Source organism: Triturus cristatus, chromosome 1_1, assembly GCF_964204655.1.
Source record: "Triturus cristatus chromosome 1_1, aTriCri1.1, whole genome shotgun sequence".
NCBI lineage: Eukaryota > Metazoa > Chordata > Amphibia > Caudata > Salamandridae > Triturus > Triturus cristatus.
The window spans coordinates 98,406,280-98,420,924 of NC_140579.1; the positions used below are offsets into that span (position 1 = coordinate 98,406,280).

General features: G+C 48.0%; 1 protein-coding gene across 1 annotated transcript in view; it reads left to right on the forward strand.

Annotated features, from left to right (window-relative positions):
* Positions 1–8,588: 8,588 nt before the first annotated feature.
* Positions 8,589–14,645, forward strand: part of LOC146869613 (E3 ubiquitin-protein ligase TRIM39-like) — a 120,873-nt gene continuing 114,816 nt past the window's right edge. Inside the window, exon 1 of the mRNA XM_085608644.1 lies at positions 8,589–9,122. Coding sequence (XP_085464770.1) covers positions 8,706–9,122 — 417 coding nt within the window. The 5' untranslated portion in view covers positions 8,589–8,705. The remainder of the gene's footprint in view (positions 9,123–14,645) is intronic.

The following is a 14,645-nucleotide window of genomic DNA, read 5'->3' on the forward strand; positions in this document are numbered from 1 at the left end:
CGTCTGGGTCAGGTCTTGGCTCGGGGGTTGGTACGATTCCGGTGATCTTTTGCTTCCATAGATAGCTTTCTCGTTTTTTTTTTTTTTTTTTTTTTTTACTTTCCGCAGGTAGCGTGTTTTCCCCGATCTCATTTCCCCTTTCTGGGACCCACACTCCCTGTCTAACGATCAAGTCGTGTTATTTAATGGCAGATCTTGGCAGGGTCGGACGTGTCTGAGACGGGTGCTTAACGGGTTGCTTCTCGAGGCAAGGGGAAAAAGGAGGGGGGGGAGAGAAAAAGGGAGTTACCAGACTCGCCAATCTCACAGTCTCAATTTTCATGCAGTCATACAGGGCTCGTGATGCAGGGTTGCAAAGCACCCTTAGTTCTCCGTACCACAATGCACCTGCCAACCCTCCCTTGAATTGAATTTGCTTCTTGCGGCAGTATTCCCTTTCCTCTTGGCTCTTCCACTCCTCCGCGGTGCCTTCAGACACCTGGCGTGTGGGAATGACCACCCCGTCCACAATCCGCTCCTACAGCCGCACTGACTCCCCCAGGCGGGGATTCACCCCACCTGGCCTTTCTGCCGCTTAGTCCGCGCTGATCCACGCTGTGTCTTGCTGGAGCCCCCGTCCCAGGGCTCCCCCGCTACACTCCACGGGCTCCAACCCACGCCACCTCTCGGTCCGGAGGCAACTAGGACCCGGGGGCGCGGAGGGAGTGCGTCGGAGGAAACAGGCACAGCACCCCCACCGGCCTCCTCCAAAGCCTCCTCCGCAGCCCACCGCAGATGATGACGCCGGTGCGGTGCCGATGCCTCCCAAGTTGGTAACGGCGGCGCCAAACGTTCCCAGACGTTCCCCCTGTTCCAGCCTCAGCGGCCCCGGCAACAATGACGTGGCTGCGGCATGGCAGCGCTGAGGCGCGGTATGATGATATGGGTAGTGCGTGGGCAGGCGGGTAGCGGGCGGGCGGTGGTGTAGCGAACTAGCAGCTTAAAATGCCCTTTTCCGACCCTTTTGGACCGCCACTCTGCTGTGTTACAGTCCGCAGTCCGCAATCCGCAACTTTCCGGTGCTTTCGCAGCGTCTGGCTCCCTCAGCCTTGCTGTGGTCACGTTCACGGTAACGTACACATCTGTGGTTATGTGCATAGTATATTAAATAATTACAGATTCTCAGGGGAGCCCTGTTACATGGTAGACGGTGAATTGTTCTGATGACACACAGGAGTGTTGCAAGCAGGGCCGGACTGGGAACCAAAACCAGCCCTGGCAAAGTGCTCGGTCGCCCCCCTCCCCACCCCCGCGGGGGTTTGGGGGTGCCGCCGAACTCTTTGCCCGAGCCGGTTTTCGGCCAATTTTGTTACAGGGCCGATTTTGCAGCTAAGCTGCAAAAACGGCCCTGTAACAAAATCGGCCCCCAGGGGCCCAAAACCGGCCCCCACCCGTGCGGCGCACCGGGGGATTGCCCGGTGCCCGCTACGGCCAGTCCAGCCCTGGTTGCAAGCTGCAGACATGTTGTGGAGATATTTCACTCTCATGTCTTACACTGACCAGTGGTCGAAGTGGGCGGGAACGGAGGGGCACGGCGTGCCCCTACTTATTTAATTCAACAAAGTCCGTTCCCCTACTTCTTCGTTTCAAAAATGCGTCCCGGGACGGCAGGAATGCTCCGAGCTTAAAATACAGCATCATCCAGGCCGGTGTGCTGCATAGCGAGGAAGGCACACTGTAGGAGCCGTGGTGCACTGGAGGAGCAACCAATCGGCACTTAAACCCGGCTACCTCTGGGCCCGGCTGTGCAGTGATTTACACCTCATTTAGTGAGGAGGCCACCCGCCTGCCCCCACTGTGACCAATACAAAGGACACATTAAGACGCATTGGCGGCCCCGCCCTTGACCTCATCTGCCCTTTATTTTCGAGCTCACCCAGACAGGGCCGGTTTTAGGGCGGTGCGACCCACTCACTGGGTGCTGGCTTCCTGGGGGCACCGTGTTTGAAAGTTTATTGTGCTTTTGAAGCACCTGCTGCAGCGTTTCTTTCCTTCACAATTGCCAGGCCTCACATAAATGTCAATAAAACTCGTGTGATTAATTATCTTCCTGGAGAGAGATGAGCTTTTTGTATAGTTGAGGTTTTGACTTCGGTGAAGTTAGTGCAGTGGGTTAATATGCCTGCTGCAAAGAACGTGTACCAAGTAGATTACAGAGTGGGTATGATGTAAACAGATCAGCAGGTTACTGCTTTCAAAAGAGACATCTTTTTTGTTACTTGCAATTTATAACTTAAAGTCCTAATATAGAATAGTGAGCTACTAACTTTCATCCTAGAACTGCATACACACTGCAAAGTATACATTATTAGAACATTGATTAATGTTGCAAAAGGTTTAATTTGGCTAGAAATCGATTTTTATTATTAAAGAAAACTCCCAACTATGCTGTTTCTTGTTCGACTCCGAGTTTGTGCTTCTCCACACCAAGAACTCTTAAACTATACTAGTATGGATGACATGTGACTCCCTACACTTTTAGTCCTTTGGGTTATGTAACATTTCCTATACACTGATTTACACACGTATGATTGATTGTCTCTGTATGTGTGTGTGATGCAAAGTGCTTGGACACCCTACACTGGTATGAGTGGCACTATATAACTAATTCAATGCATCTGAGAGACTGTGGTTATGGAGACTTGGTCACTGTTAAAGGGTGCTAGTGAGAGAATCCTTGGTGGAGGAGGTCATTGGGGGGGCGCCAACAAACATTGTCGCACAGGGCGCCACCAGCTCTAAAGCCGGCCCTGCACCCAGACTGACAATACCACACGGAAAGGAAGAGGACTGGAATTCGTGGCAGACTTTGCTCAAACCTTGGCGCGTTTTAAAAATAAATGTGGAAAATGATTAATGTCTTATCTGCTGTTTTCCGTATTATATTTTATAAAATGTGTACTGCTTCTCTGTCTATGTTCAGGGATGTGGTCTTTTTGAAAATACTGTTTACCCTTTTCCAAGGATATAACATAAAAGCAGCCCGAGGTGTCCATTTCTGTGACACCCGAGCACCAGAGCCCCTTGTGAGTCCCATCCAGGGTCTGACTGTGAAAACAAATAAGCCCTGGCTCCAAGGCCGGGCTGGTGTACTGGGCATCTGGTTTTATTACTGGAGGCTGCAAAATCGACCCCCAGTAACAAAACCCGCAGGGCTGTCCAGCACAATGACTCACTTCTCACTCTCAAAAACACAAAAATCACTGCAGGATTCCTTGTAAGCCCAGCAGATTTCAGGCAACAATAAAAGAGTCAGGATGTATATCTCTGGTGGTTGATCTTCCTGTTGGAGAGAGATTGAAGTATTGTCTATTGCCAGTTTTGACTCATCCATTGTAGCGCAGAGGGTTAAGATGCCTGCTGCAAAGAACCTGTACCATACAGATCACAGAACTGTATTTAATGGGCAAAGCTCAGTGGGTTGCTGCTTTTGTCACAGAGAGCTGCATGTGAGCTGCATGGTTTATGTTTGGAAGTTATGTTTTTTCCCCAGTCATTCATTATCCTAATACTGCTAAAATTGGTTTGTTTGGGAAGAAATATATTCTTATTAGAAAATCCAACTACTGTGTTACATTTTGAACCCTCGGGTTGTGTTCCAGATCTTAAAAAAATGCCAACCAGAATGGATGGCATGTGAATCCTAACACCTTGTAGCCCTTTTTGTGTTGTAAACATTTTCTAAACATTGATTTACACACGTATGATTCATTGCCTCTGTATGTGTGCATGATGTAAAGTGCTCCAAGTCCCTCACTGGTATGAGAGGCACTATAAAACAATTTAAATACATGTGAGAGAGGGGCAGTGGAGAGATGAGGGGCGCTGTTGGAGGTTGATAGTGAGGGAATCCTTGAAGGGCCCCAACAAGATTGTCGTATCCTGGTGCACCGTAAGGTCATCATTTACTGTTCTCTAAAAGCGAATACAATGGAATACATAATACAATGTGTTGTAGAATGCACCATTTATGTAATTTTATCCAACATTTTCTAGGGGAAGAGAACACCCTCTCCCCGTGTCCCTTTTGCAGTCATCAGGCTTCCTTGCTGCGTTCGCATGCCTCACACTGTGCAGGGGATGGACACAAATTTGCCAGGGCTGCTTTGGGTTCCCAGTTTGGCCCTGTCTGGCACCAAAGTAAAAGTGCCCTATTTAGTAAATGAGATATCTAAACAAGCATTGGCAAAGCCAATAGGTCTTGCCCTTGGGACCTCTTAGGTTTGTGATTTTGTTTTAGCAATGCATTACAGCCTAACTAATGTACGATTGTGTCACCACAACAAATAAAGTTGGATGTATCCTTCACTTCCCGAATGAAAATATAATTTTGCCTTTTACCCTCAAGAGCTCTTTCAAGTTTTTTGTGGGTAGGAGAGTTAGCAAGCCAGACAGTTCAAAAGGTATAGTTAGCAGGACACTTGAATACATAATGTCGATGTTTGAGCAGCTTGCTGGATACATGAATGTGGAGGAGCCCTGTGGGTTTCTGTGAGTCAGATCAGATTTTCCTCAAGAATCCCTTAATCTTCTGAGCCCTGCTTATGCCCATCCTTGCTGTCCACGAGTACACCAAAGGCACACCTGTGTACACTAAGAGCACAGTTTTCATGTCCTCAACGTTTGAGGCAAAAAACACTCATTGATTTCTAAACAAGGAGTGTAAAAACTAAAATAGCCATGTCGTTCCTGCTTATTTCGCACGCTTTACATAATCTTCCTGTGCCTATGAGTGTTTGCTTTTTCCAGGATGTTGTTACTTTTTTCAGGCAGTGCGTAATTTGAATTGAGTCACAGCCAGGTGTTTATAATGGGGCAGAATTGGGTTGTAGCTGAAGGCAGTGCAAGTGTCTCTCAGTGGGACAGAAGGGTGCTCAGGGAGGATAGGATGTGGCACTACGGCCAGAGCTACCAAATCTGGAACTGGGGAATCGGGCTTCATGACCAGTCCACCAGACCACTCTCCTGAGGGAGCACATTTCCCTACTAGACCTTAGAAGGCCATACTAGACCATAGAAGCTCTGGTCTCTAAGCACCAGCAAGTGGACCCTACAGGTGGCCAGTATGGGTTAACCTTGAAGGCCTGTCCATCACAATCCATACTGAAGTTCACCTACAGTCTTGCGAGTAGGCCTACGAAGCAGCACACCCTAGAACAGCAGTGACTTTGTCACTGAGGTCACAGGACCCTTGAGGCCAGTCCGCCTCACACCTAGGTGCCTCCATTGGCCTTGTTCCAGCAGTATTAATGCAACTCACCAGAGACTGGCAATGAAGGATTTACATGCACAGCAGACTAAGGGGCATGTTTACAAGGGCCTTGCGTCATGCTTGCACCACGGAACGTGGTAAATGCACATCACAAATCTGCAAGTCATATTTATAAAGCCACGCAAAGTCACTTTGCCTGGCTTTGAATGGTTTCATAAATATGGAGTAATGCAACACAGCGCAAATTGCTGCTTTGACTTACTCTGCACAAGGGAGGCGTTGCAGTGGGTGTTCCCACTCAACTCTCACGTTTTTTATGCATTCCCAGATTTACAAGGACTTGTAAATCTGGGACTGATTCAAAATCTTACGCCTCCCCAAGGGAGGCACAACAAGGAGAAAAATCTTTATTTCTCCCTGTTTTCCTCTTTCTATATGTGCAGTACTCATACAAAGAAAAAAAAGCCTCTCAGGTTTGCTTTTGTGCTCAAAAACAATGCTGCATGCAATGGCGGACCCTTGCACCATGGTGCAAGGGTGCCTGCGTTGGCGCTAGGCTGACGAAACGGCACCAGCACACTTGGAAAAGGCAGGAATGCACCGTATTGGATAAAGACGGTGCATTTCTGCCATTTCCCTGTGACGCAGGGCAGCACAGCAAAGTAACTTGATGCGTTGCACCACCATTCCCGTAAATATGTCCCTAAGTTCTCAAACTTCACGGTGTCTCTTTGCTTCAAGCAGCAAGCACTTTTAACATGTGCTGCCTGCTTTTGGGCCGCTGCAATTACGCAGTAATGGAGGGCAAAATTATGTTGCAGTGTTGACTAAATTATGCAGCAATGAAAGACTGCAGCTTAATGTGGTACATTTTCTGATACTTTGTTATTTTGAAATTTTTACACATACTAACAGTCTCTGCAAAGCTTTCGCCTCATTAATAGCAGCCCTGAGAACGTGACCAGTCAACCTTTGTAAAAGGCCCTCCACTTCACAGCAACACAAGTCACGTTGTTTTGATCCATTTGAGATACAAACAAATTTTTAGGTAAAACCATCAGCTTATGAAGCAGATGGTGCTTTATGTGGCAAACACGGCAGAGTTATAATTATGTGGAAAACATTTGCAAACTAGGATATTTTGCCATTCATGTTTGAACTTCTCTCATGCAGTCTCTGGTGGGTGGTATTCCTAGACACCTACAGTGCTCATGGAGAGACAAAGGAGGAAGGTGCCTAATAGTGATTGCAGAGGATAGTAGCCTGTAGGGGAGAAAATAACTGATTGAAATAATCTGAGGACCACTACCTATTTTTGACTCTACCAATGTTTGAGTCTCATAATTTCAGAATTGATGCATTTGCAATTCTGATTGCTATCTAACTTGAGTGGTAATTACACAAACTACTCATAAAATAGTTGTATCTCATTCATCTGATACTGCTAAAAGCATCTGCAAAACCAACAGGCCTGGGTTGCTTTAGGTGTATATATTAACTTTTGAGAGCTATGTCTAGATACAATAACAGGAAACTAAGAGGCATCTAATGCTGGCTTAATGACATGTTGCTTGAAGCATGTAAAAACACATGAATACAATTTTGCATTGACCGTGGGGCACAGAATGATGTCATCAACAGTGCTCCCCAACACGTGGGGCTTCCTGTCATCGAATCTAAAGCCAAATGTTATGTTCAGAATTGGTTAGAAAAAGGGAGGAGAAGTGCTAATGAAAGAAACTGCATGGCTCGGACACAAATGGCTTATGATTCCACCTATATGCGTATTTGGGACATTCTGTGATTGAATACGTATCCCAAATTGTAAATGTATTTTAATGTCAATAACTCATCTATTAAACCTCAAATAAACGTGTATCTATTGGTTGCATTAAATAACATTATAAACTGTAACTCGTCAGTGAAATGCCAAACATACTAAAAATTGGGATGTTTTGCTCTTTCTAGCCACACCTCTGACTCCGCCCACTGACCCAATCCTCGGAATATTCCCGCCCCCTGATGCTCCGCCCACAGTTCCCCTACTTTTTTTTCCCCACTTCGACCACTGACACTGACCCTGAAGGACTTTCCAACTGTTACACTATTCAAAGAATGAAGCCCCTCTCTCTTCTTTCAGCATCAGCCTGAAACGTCTTAGGCTGTAATAAACCACAAACAGGGGCGAGAGCAAGAAGAAGGAAATTAGTAATCAATACACTTTACAGCACCAGGACGTCTGCTAAAGAAACACATACAAACAATGAAAGGTGCACCCCTAAAATTCGCAGAAGTGTATATATTTCATGTTTACTCTGGATTTGGAAATAGTTAATAGTGACTACTAACTATGCAAGACGAGGAGAGTAAAAGGGTCTTTTATGTTTTACTCACTTTTTCAGTGTCTACCACGAGAAAGCAAACTCAGCTTTTTATTGTAATCACTGGTAGGTTCTGACCTCTGACCTTTAATGAACAGCTCCTGTTTGAGTATAGAAGTAACTGATATGAGCAGTGTAAATACTGAATACACGTGAAATTCCAAGGTGTTAAATTAAAATAATGTGTAGTTATAACCAGTAAAATATTTACAAATATTTTCCGAACAAAATAGAAAGCTTGTTTTTGTACAAATGTTTTGTGATCAGAGTCAATGGAAATAATGGATTTTGCACAAGTTGAATTGGGCATGTAATTACGGCTATGCCACATGTACCGCATACAACTGTGTCTGCCTCAAACAGATGAACAATGACTAAAAAGCGCCACATGTGGCAGCCCCTTTCCAAGGCTCCACTGGTCACCATTTATCTGATGAAAGTTGTAGTGAGGAGTTTAACTGCACTAATGAGGTGAAACCTCTGCTCAGACAATGATTGTGTTGGATAACATTGCAGGATATTGAAATCATGCGGTCACAGATTGCTGTTAAGCCGCATATTTTGCCTCATCTCGCTGTATAATTTAGTCCACCCTGCGGTATTAATTGCTCCTCCCATTGTGGGTAATACCAGTGATCCCGATAATGAATTATTACATGTAAAGAAGTGAGAAAAGCAGTTATTTTTCAGCCTTTCAAACAGTAAATGCATAAAGAAATTGTTTCATAATTATTTTCCAGATGTCATTCCAGTCCTAAAACAAATATTATAACAAACAGACGCAGAATTGCCAGGTTAAAATTAACTCGGAGGATTTTTTCGAAATCCATATTTAGGTGACCGCTCCTGGCACTTACAGAATCGGAGAAGAAAACTAAAATCGCTGGTATTTTACCAAGAAAGGAGGGAAACCTCCAGTCAGAGCACAGGCAGCAGACGAGTCAGTTCCCTGCTCTGACTGTAACATGAACCCGGAAGTCCCAGCGCAGCCAGAGAGGGGCAGACGCACAGACACACCCACTTCACACAGAGAGAGAAATGAAACTTAACTTTACTTCCTGCATCTCTGAATCATGGCGGCAGCAGCTCAGCTCGGGGACCTCAAGGAAGAGGCCACTTGTTCCATCTGTTTGGAATATTTTACTGATCCGGTGATAATTATTGAGTGTGGACACAACTTCTGCCGCTCCTGCATCACTCAGAGCTGGGAGAGCAGAGATGGAAACTTCCCCTGTCCACAGTGCAGGGAAATATCTTCTGGGAAAAACCTCCGACCCAACAGGCAACTGGGGAACGTGGTGGAAATTGCAAAACAGCTTCATCTGCCCCCAGTGAAGCCCCCGGAGGAGAATCTGTGTGAGAAACATGAAGAGAAACTGAGGCTGTTCTGTGCAGATGATCAGAGGATGATATGCTGGGTCTGCCGAGAGTCCAAGGAACATAAAAGTCACTCAGCAAGTCCTGTAGAGGAGGCTGCAGAGGAGTACAAGGTATGTGCGTGGGTATTCAAGGATTGCAAAGTCCCAGTGTGAGCCACATTGAGGAACCTGCTAAGGAGCACACGTTCTGTGGAGATTCAGGGATCACAAAGTCCCTCTGTGAGCCCCATCAGAGAGGCAGCCTGAGAGCGGGAGCTATGTGTGCAAGTGTTCAGAGGTGACAAGTCATTCAGTGTAACCCATACAGGAAGCTGCAGAAGAGCACAAGGTATGTGTGTGGTTGTTCAGGATTCACAAGTGAATACATTACTGGAGTCTCTCAAACGATACACCATCTGGGTGTTCAGGGATCAAAGGCACCCTGCGGGTCCCACATAAATGGTTGTCCAAGAGCACAAGGTATGTGAGTGGGAGTTCAGGATTTACAAGTGAATACACTTCTGGAGGCTCATAGAAGATGCAGTGTGTCTGGGTGTTCAGGGATCAAAGGCACCCTGTGGGTCCGATATAGATGGTTGTACAAGATCACAAGGTATGTGAGTGGGAGTTCAGAGTTCACTAACAAAGACACACAATGATTCCAACAAAGGAATACACAGCATTTAAATCAGATTATAGGGATCACAGGTTAGTCGATACTCCTAGAAGAGGGCTAGGGACATCTGTGGTCATTCAGGGATCACAATTCACTCTGTGGGTCTGTGCAGGTCCCTGGAGAAGGGACATCTGTGGTCATTCAGGGATCACAATTCACTCTGTGGGTCTCTGCAGGTCCCTGGAGAAGGGACCTCTGTGGTCATTCAGGGATCATAGTTCACTCTGTGGGTCTCCGCGGGTCCCTGGAGAAGGGACATCTGTGATCATTCAGGGATCACAGTTCACTCTTTGGGTCTCCATGGGTCCCTGGAGAAGGGACCTCTGTGATCATTCAGGGATCACAGTTCACTCTTTGGGTCTCCATGGGTCCCTGGAGAAGGGACCTCTGTGGTCATTCAGGGATCACAGTTCACTCTGTGGGTCTCCGCGGGTCCCTGGAGAAGAGACCTCTGTGATCATTCAGGGATCTCAGTTCACTCTGTGGGTCTCCATGGGTCCCTGGAGAAGGGACCTCTGTGATCATTCAGGGATCACATTTCACTCTGTGGGTCTCCATGGGTCCCTGGAGAAGAGACCTCTGTGGTCATTCAGGGATCACAGTTTACCCTGTGGGTCTCCATGGGTCCCTGGAGAAGGGACCTCTGTGGTCATTCAGGGATCACAGTTCACTCTGTGGGTCTCCATGGGTCCCTGGAGAAGGGACCTCTGTGGTCATTCAGGGATCAAAGTTCACTCTGTGGGTCTCCATGGGTCCCTGGAGAAGGGACATCTGTGGTCATTCAGGGATCACAGTTCACTATGTGGGTCTCTGCAGGTCCCTGGAGAAGGGACCTCTGTGATCTTTCAGGGATCACAGTTCACTCTGCGGGTCTCCATGGGTCCCTGGAGAAGGGACCTCTGTGGTCATTCAGGGATCACAGTTCACTCTGTGGGTCTCTGCAGGTCCCTGGAGAAGGGACCTCTGTGGTCATTCAGGGATCACAGTTCACTCTGTGGGTCTCTGCAGGTCCCTGGAGAAGGGACCTCTGTGTGATCATTCAGGGATCACAGTTCACCCTGTAGGTCTCCGCGGGTCCCTGGAGAAGGGACCTCTGTGGTCATTCAGGGATCACAGTTCACTCTGTGGGTCTCTACAGGTCCCTGGAGAAGAGACCTCTGTGATCATTCAGGGATCTCAGTTCACTCTGTGGGTCTCCATGGGTCCCTGGAGAAGGGACCTCTGTGGTCATTCAGGGATCACAGTTCACTCTGTGGGTCTCCATGGGTCCCTGGAGAAGGGACCTCTGTGGTCATTCAGGGATCACATTTCACTCTGTGGGTCTCCATGGGTCCCTGGAGAAGGGACATCTGTGATCATTCAGGGATCACAGTTCACTCTGTGGGTCTCCATGGGTCCCTGGAGAAGGGACATCTGTGATCATTCAGGGATCACAGTTCACTCTGTGGGTCTCCATGGGTCCCTGGAGAAGGGACCTCTGTGGTCATTCAGGGATCACAGTTCACTCTGTGGGTCTCCATGGGTCCCTGGAGAAGGGACATCTGTGATCATTCAGGGATCACAGTTCACTCTGTGGGTCTCCATGTGTCCCTGGAGAAGGGACTTCTGTGATCATTCAGGGATCACCGTTCACTCTGTGGGTCTCTGCAGGTCCCTGGAGAAGGGACCTCTCTGATCATTCATGGATCACAGTTCGCTCTGTGGGTCTCTGCGGGTCCCTGGAGAAGGGTCATCTGTTATCATTCAGGGATCACAGTTCACTCTGTGGGTCTCCATGGGTCCCTGGAGAAGGGACCTCTGTGGTCATTCAGGGATCACAGTTCACTCTGTGGGTCTCCATGGGTCCCTGGAGAAGGGACATCTGTGGTCATTCAGGGATCACAGTTCACTATGTGGGTCTCTGCAGGTCCCTGGAGAAGGGACCTCTGTGATCATTCAGGGATCACAGTTCACTCTGCGGGTCTCCATGGGTCCCTGGAGAAGGGACCTCTGTGGTCATTCAGGGATCACAGTTCACTCTGTGGGTCTCTGCAGGTCCCTGGAGAAGGGACATTTGTGTGATCATTCAGGGATCACAGTTCACCCTGTAGGTCTCCGCGGGTCCCTGGAGAAGGGACCTCTGTGGTCATTCAGGGATCACAGTTCACTCTGTGGGTCTCTGCAGGTCCCTGGAGAAGAGACCTCTGTGATCATTCAGGGATCACAGTTCACTCTGTGGGTCTCCGCGGGCCCCTGGAGAAGGGACCTCTGTGGTCATTCAGGGATCACAGTTCACCCTGCGGGTCTCCATGGGTCCCTGGAGAAGGGACATCTGTGATCATTCAGGGATCACAGTTCACTCTGTGGGTCTCCATGGGTCCCTGGAGAAGGGACCTCTGTGGTCATTCAGGGATCACAGTTCACTCTGTGGGTCTCCATGGGTCCCTGGAGAAGGGACCTCTGTGGTCATTCAGGGATCACCATTCACCCTGTGGGTCTCCATGGGTCCCTGGAGAAGGGACCTCTGTGATCATTCAGGGATCACAGTTCACTCTGTGGGTCTCCCTCGGTCTCTGGAGAAGGTTGCCTATGTGCATTAGGTAAGTTTGTTAGTTGTAAGCACCAAAAATAAGACCAGGTGCAACGAGGAGAAATTATTAATTTCTCTTAGGATTTACTGTTTCTATGTGTCCTGCATTGTGAAGCACACACAGAAACAGCAATTCGCCATTAGTGATTGTTCATGTGCAGAAAGGGGTCCCTTCCTGCACATAAACAATTATTAAAAAAATGACGTATTCCAACTTCTATATGTGCTGCATTCCTAAGCACACATAGAAATTAGAAATCGCCATTAGTAATTGTTTATGTGCAAATGAACAATCATTCCCTGCAATGCAGGCACCCTTGCGGCGCTAGGCAGATAAATTTAGTGCCATCACTAGGGAAAATGCAGGAGTGCGCCACATTCTTGCAACTACGGCACATCCCTGTGTTTTGAAACCGTTGAAGCGTGGCGTTAGTAATTTTGGCTTAACACCGCTCTCCGAATGTTTCTTGTAAATATGCTCACATGATGTGGCAATGCAGGGTTATCTTAGAAGCTCATGTGGTTATGGTGCACAGCAGAAGCGGTGCAGTAATGCAGGGTTATCTTGGGAGCTCCTGTGGTTATGGTACACAGCAGAAGCGGTGCAGTAATGCAGGGTTATTTTAGGAGCTCCTGTGGTTATGGTGCGCAGCAGAAGCGGTGCAGTAATGCAGGGTTATCTTAGGAGCTCCTGTGGTTATGGTGCACAGCAGAAGCGGTGCAGTAACGCAGAGTTATCTCAGCTCATGTGGTTATGGCGCACAGCAGAAGCGGTGCAGTAATGCAGGGTTATCTCAGCTCATGTGGTTATGGTGCACAGCAGAAGCGGTGCAGTAATGCAGGGTTATCTTAGGAGCTCCTGTGGTTATGGTGCACAGCAGAAACAGTGCAGTAACGCAGGGTTATCTTAGGAGCTCATGTGGTTATGGTGCGCAGCAGAACCGGTGCAGTTACGCAGGGTTATCTTAGGAGCTCATGTGGTTATGGTGCGCAGCAGAACCGGTGCAGTAACGCAGAGTTATCTTAGGAGCTCATGTGGTTATGGTATACAGCAGAAGGGGTGGAGTAACGCAGGGTTATCTTAGGAGCTCATGTGGTTATGGTACACAGCAGAAGCGGTGCAGTAATGCAGGGTTATCTTAGGAGCTCCTGTGGTTATGGTGCACAGCAGAAGCGGTGCAGTAATGCAGGGTTATCTTAGGAGCTCCTGTGGGTATGGTGCACAGCAGAAGCGGTGCAGTAATGCAGGGTTATCTTAGGAGCTCCTGTGGTTATGGTGCACAGCAGAAGCGGTGCAGTAACGCAGGGTTATCTTAGGAGCTCCTATTGTTATGGTGCACAGCAGAAGCAGTGCAGTAACGCAGGGTTATCTTAGGAGCTCATGTGGTTATGGTACACAGCAGAAGGGGTGGAGTAACGCAGGGTTATCTTAGGAGCTCATGTGGTTATGGTACACAGCAGAAGCGGTGCAGTAATGCAGGGTTATCTTAGGAGCTCCTGTGGTTATGGTGCACAGCAGAAGCGGTGCAGTAATGCAGGGTTATCTTAGGAGCTCCTATGGTTATGGTGCACAGCAGAAGCAGTGCAGTAATGCAGGGTGTGGCACATGGTTATGGAACATGGCAGAAGAGGTGCAGTAAGGCAGGTTGTGGCACAAACAGTCTCATGGTCATGGTACACAGCAGAACAGGTGCAGATGAAGAAGTGCAGTAATGCAGGGTGTGGTATACACGGTCTGATGGTCATGGTACACAGCAGAACAGGTGCAGACGAAGAAGTGCAGTAATGCAGGGTGTGGTACACACGGTCTCATGGTCATGGTACACAGCAGAAGAGGTGCAGTAATGCAGGGTGTGACACACGCTACCACATGATCATGGATCCCAGCAGAAGATGTTTAGTAATGCAGGGTGTGGGACACACAGTCTCATGGTCATGGTACACAGCAGAAGAGGTGCAGTAATGCAGGGTGTGGCAAACGCTGCCACATGGTCATGGTACACAGCAGAAGATGTTTAGTAATGCAGGGTGTGGCACACACGGTCTCATGGTCATGGTACATAGCAGAAGAAGTGCGGTAATGCAGGGAATAACATAGTGGCTCACATGGTCATGAGAAACAGCAGATGAGGTGCAGTAATGCAGGGTGCAGCACACACAGTCTCATGGTCCTGGTAGAAAGCAGAAGAGGTGCAGAGGTGCAGTAATGCAGGGTGCAGCACTCACGGTCTCATGGTCATGGTACACAGCAGAAGAGGTGCAGACCCGGAGATGCAGTAATGCAGAGTGTAGCCCACAGGCATACGTGATAATTAGACAAAGCAGACCAGGTGCAGATGAAAGAGGTGCAGTAATGCAGGGTGTGACACTCACGGTCTCATCGTCATGGTGTTCAGCAGAAGAGGTGCAG